The 2,513-nt window shown below is 44.9% G+C and overlaps 1 protein-coding gene across 7 annotated transcripts in view; it reads right to left on the bottom strand.

The window, feature by feature from the left end:
* LOC116700431 (adhesion G protein-coupled receptor L1) overlaps positions 1–2,513 on the bottom strand; it is a 26,368-nt gene that overhangs the window by 5,698 nt on the left and 18,157 nt on the right. For all 7 annotated transcript variants that reach the window (XM_032533631.1, XM_032533642.1, XM_032533652.1 and 4 more), the window contains 6 exons: positions 2,250–2,430; positions 2,038–2,160; positions 1,687–1,904; positions 1,400–1,573; positions 437–649; positions 122–342 (listed from right to left, as the gene is read on the bottom strand). In XM_032533631.1, the coding sequence (XP_032389522.1) occupies positions 122–342; positions 437–649; positions 1,400–1,573; positions 1,687–1,904; positions 2,038–2,160; positions 2,250–2,430 (1,130 nt within the window). The remainder of the gene's footprint in view (positions 1–121; positions 343–436; positions 650–1,399; positions 1,574–1,686; positions 1,905–2,037; positions 2,161–2,249; positions 2,431–2,513) is intronic.

Here is a 2,513-nt window from a genome sequence, read left to right as displayed (position 1 = left end):
ACACACACACACACACATACACACACACACACACACACACGCACACACAATAATTTACAGATGAATAGAAGTAACTGTCTCCATTCAAAACATGCACAGACACACACATTAGTCAACTTACGCAGTTTTTGAGCCGTAGCCTCTGAAGTCTACGGCTGCGGACACGGCCACCACCAGCCCAGGAATAGAGTAGCCACATAGGTAAAAATACTTCCTCCTGGAGTTACGTCCCTCGAATACCTCCCGCTGCAGCAAGTACAGTTCCACCGCCTCCAGAAACAACCAGCAAAACACAGAGAGCAGCGAGAAGTGCAGCAGGCCAGCAAGGATGGAGCACACAACCTGCAAATTTAGATAGAGAAGTAAGAGTATTTTTAGGAAAATGCTAACTTACATAAAATGCTTTAGAATACAACAGTAATATCCAAGCACTGACTGTGTATTGTGTCTTGTTGGCACCAACAAGAAAGAGCAGTTCAGTGATGAGCAGGTTGGCCCACAGGTTGCAGTGGATGGTGCTGTGGTCGGTGTGCCAGGGCGCCCCCTGGCAGCACAGGGTGGTGAGGCAGGTGGCCAAACACACCAGTGCTACGGAGATGCCAACCCAGGAAACCACATAGACGAGAAGCTCTTCTACGCCAACTCCAAACTGAAAAAAGAGAAGCAGACAGGAAAGAAAGCCCAGAGAGATTAGTTATCTGATCATAAGGAGTACATGTATGAATGTCAGAACAGGTGCAGGTGCAGATTTGTAAGCATATGTGGATGGGCTTTTTGTGATGTGGAGTGCTGGTGTGTTTTTGCCTCTGGTTGTGTGCCCCAGTGTGTTGCATAACATCTGTTCAAATTAATAAAATCACATCCAACAAAGGCAACATTTTGCAGAGAAACATGTAATTCAATTTTATGGCAGGACAAAATAGCCTGCAGTACGTATCTCTCTCTCTCTCTCTTTCAGCTACAACCCACAGTTATCACCCCCTCTGTGCTTGATTTTGAAAGAGCACAGTGGGGGTTAAGTCCAACTGTGCTACAGCAAATGGGTGCATAAAGGTTAAGTCAGAAAGCATTTGTTAATCAAAGATGGAGCTGGATTTTTTGAGTTAAAGTTTGGCACCTGGCCAACTAAAAAGAAGCAGTAGTGGCAGTAGTAGTGCTTAATACACAAAAGATAATGTGTGCATGGGTGTTTTAAGTGCTGTGAGAATATTGGCTCAATATTGTACAATTAAACATACTGAAGACTCATTCGTGTATCTTGTGAGTGAGACATTTCTGCTACACTCAATGTCATTGTCTGTATGTGCTGTATGAGAGAAGGTTCCTGTAAATTAAGAAAAAATGGCCTTATAGTCTTAAATCTGCTTTCTGTCTGCTATTTGCGGTGTGTGTTATTTACCGCAGGTTGCTGATAGGTCATGAGGACAGCATAGCTGGACAGGTGGTTGCAGGCGCAGGTAGTGTGTGTGTTGTTGGTGTGTAACAGGCGGCAGCCCTGTGTAGACCACCTGCCACTCCCAGAAACCCCTGATCCGTTCCAGAAAGAGCAGTTAGGGCCAAAGTGGTTATCCAACTGTGGAGACAAATTAAAAAAACACAAATTATACTTGGTGAACAGGTTCTGTATAAAATTAATTTGCTATTTTTTCCACAGGAATTTTGAAGGATACAGTTTTCCAAACAGACCTGCAGGTGCCTGAGAGTGAAGATCACTGGCTCGGAGAGGTACACTCTGTTCGATCCTCTGTGCACAGAGGCAGAGATGACATGGGAGTTGACCACTAGGCTCCTACGCCTGGCCTCTGATCCCTGGCCCAGACCCAATCCGAGCCGCAGAGTCGAATTCTGGGTGGTCAGGAAGGAGCCAAGGTTCTTATAGAGGGAGAGGACCAGCTTCACCTGACCTGAAGAGGTAACAAGGACACAGTGATGACCATTACTTGTCCCACCTATAGGTTACCAACCCAGGCAATATACTTTATAAAACTGAGCTGTCACTGTGTACAATGTTTATTAATTTTGGTGTGTGTCACACACCATTGTTGCTGTACTGCTGCAGAGCCAGCGCTGATATCTGCAAGATGCTGTCGCTGTCATAGGAGTGAGGGAACGTCAGGTCATGTATGTCTGCCTCTGTATTTAGCACATACACCTCCAGATCTGTGCACACACAGGAAAAGCTTACACAAACTGGTAATTTCCACAATGTGTAAAGCAAAAGAAAGATTTAAAAAAATTAGACCACATACCAACATTTGGCGCCCTGTCACTGAAGCGGCCTTCATAGAGATTGTTAGCCAATAAAAATGCTCCTTTTTCTACTGCGTCTAACAGCAGTGATGCTGAGTGGGACTGGTCAACACTGCTCATATCCGCCCAGGACACCAGAGCCTCAGGACCCAACAGGTTATCAACTGTCTGAACGACCGCCTGAGAGAAAGACACAGTGTTTTATTCTTAGTCCTGATTAACTATCTATCTATCTATCTATCTATCTATCTATCTATCTATCT

This window comes from Etheostoma spectabile, chromosome 2 (genome assembly GCF_008692095.1).
Source record: "Etheostoma spectabile isolate EspeVRDwgs_2016 chromosome 2, UIUC_Espe_1.0, whole genome shotgun sequence".
Classification (NCBI taxonomy): Eukaryota; Metazoa; Chordata; class Actinopteri; order Perciformes; family Percidae; genus Etheostoma; species Etheostoma spectabile.
The sequence above is the reverse complement of the archived record's forward strand: the minus strand, read 5'-3'. Positions and strand labels throughout refer to the sequence as shown.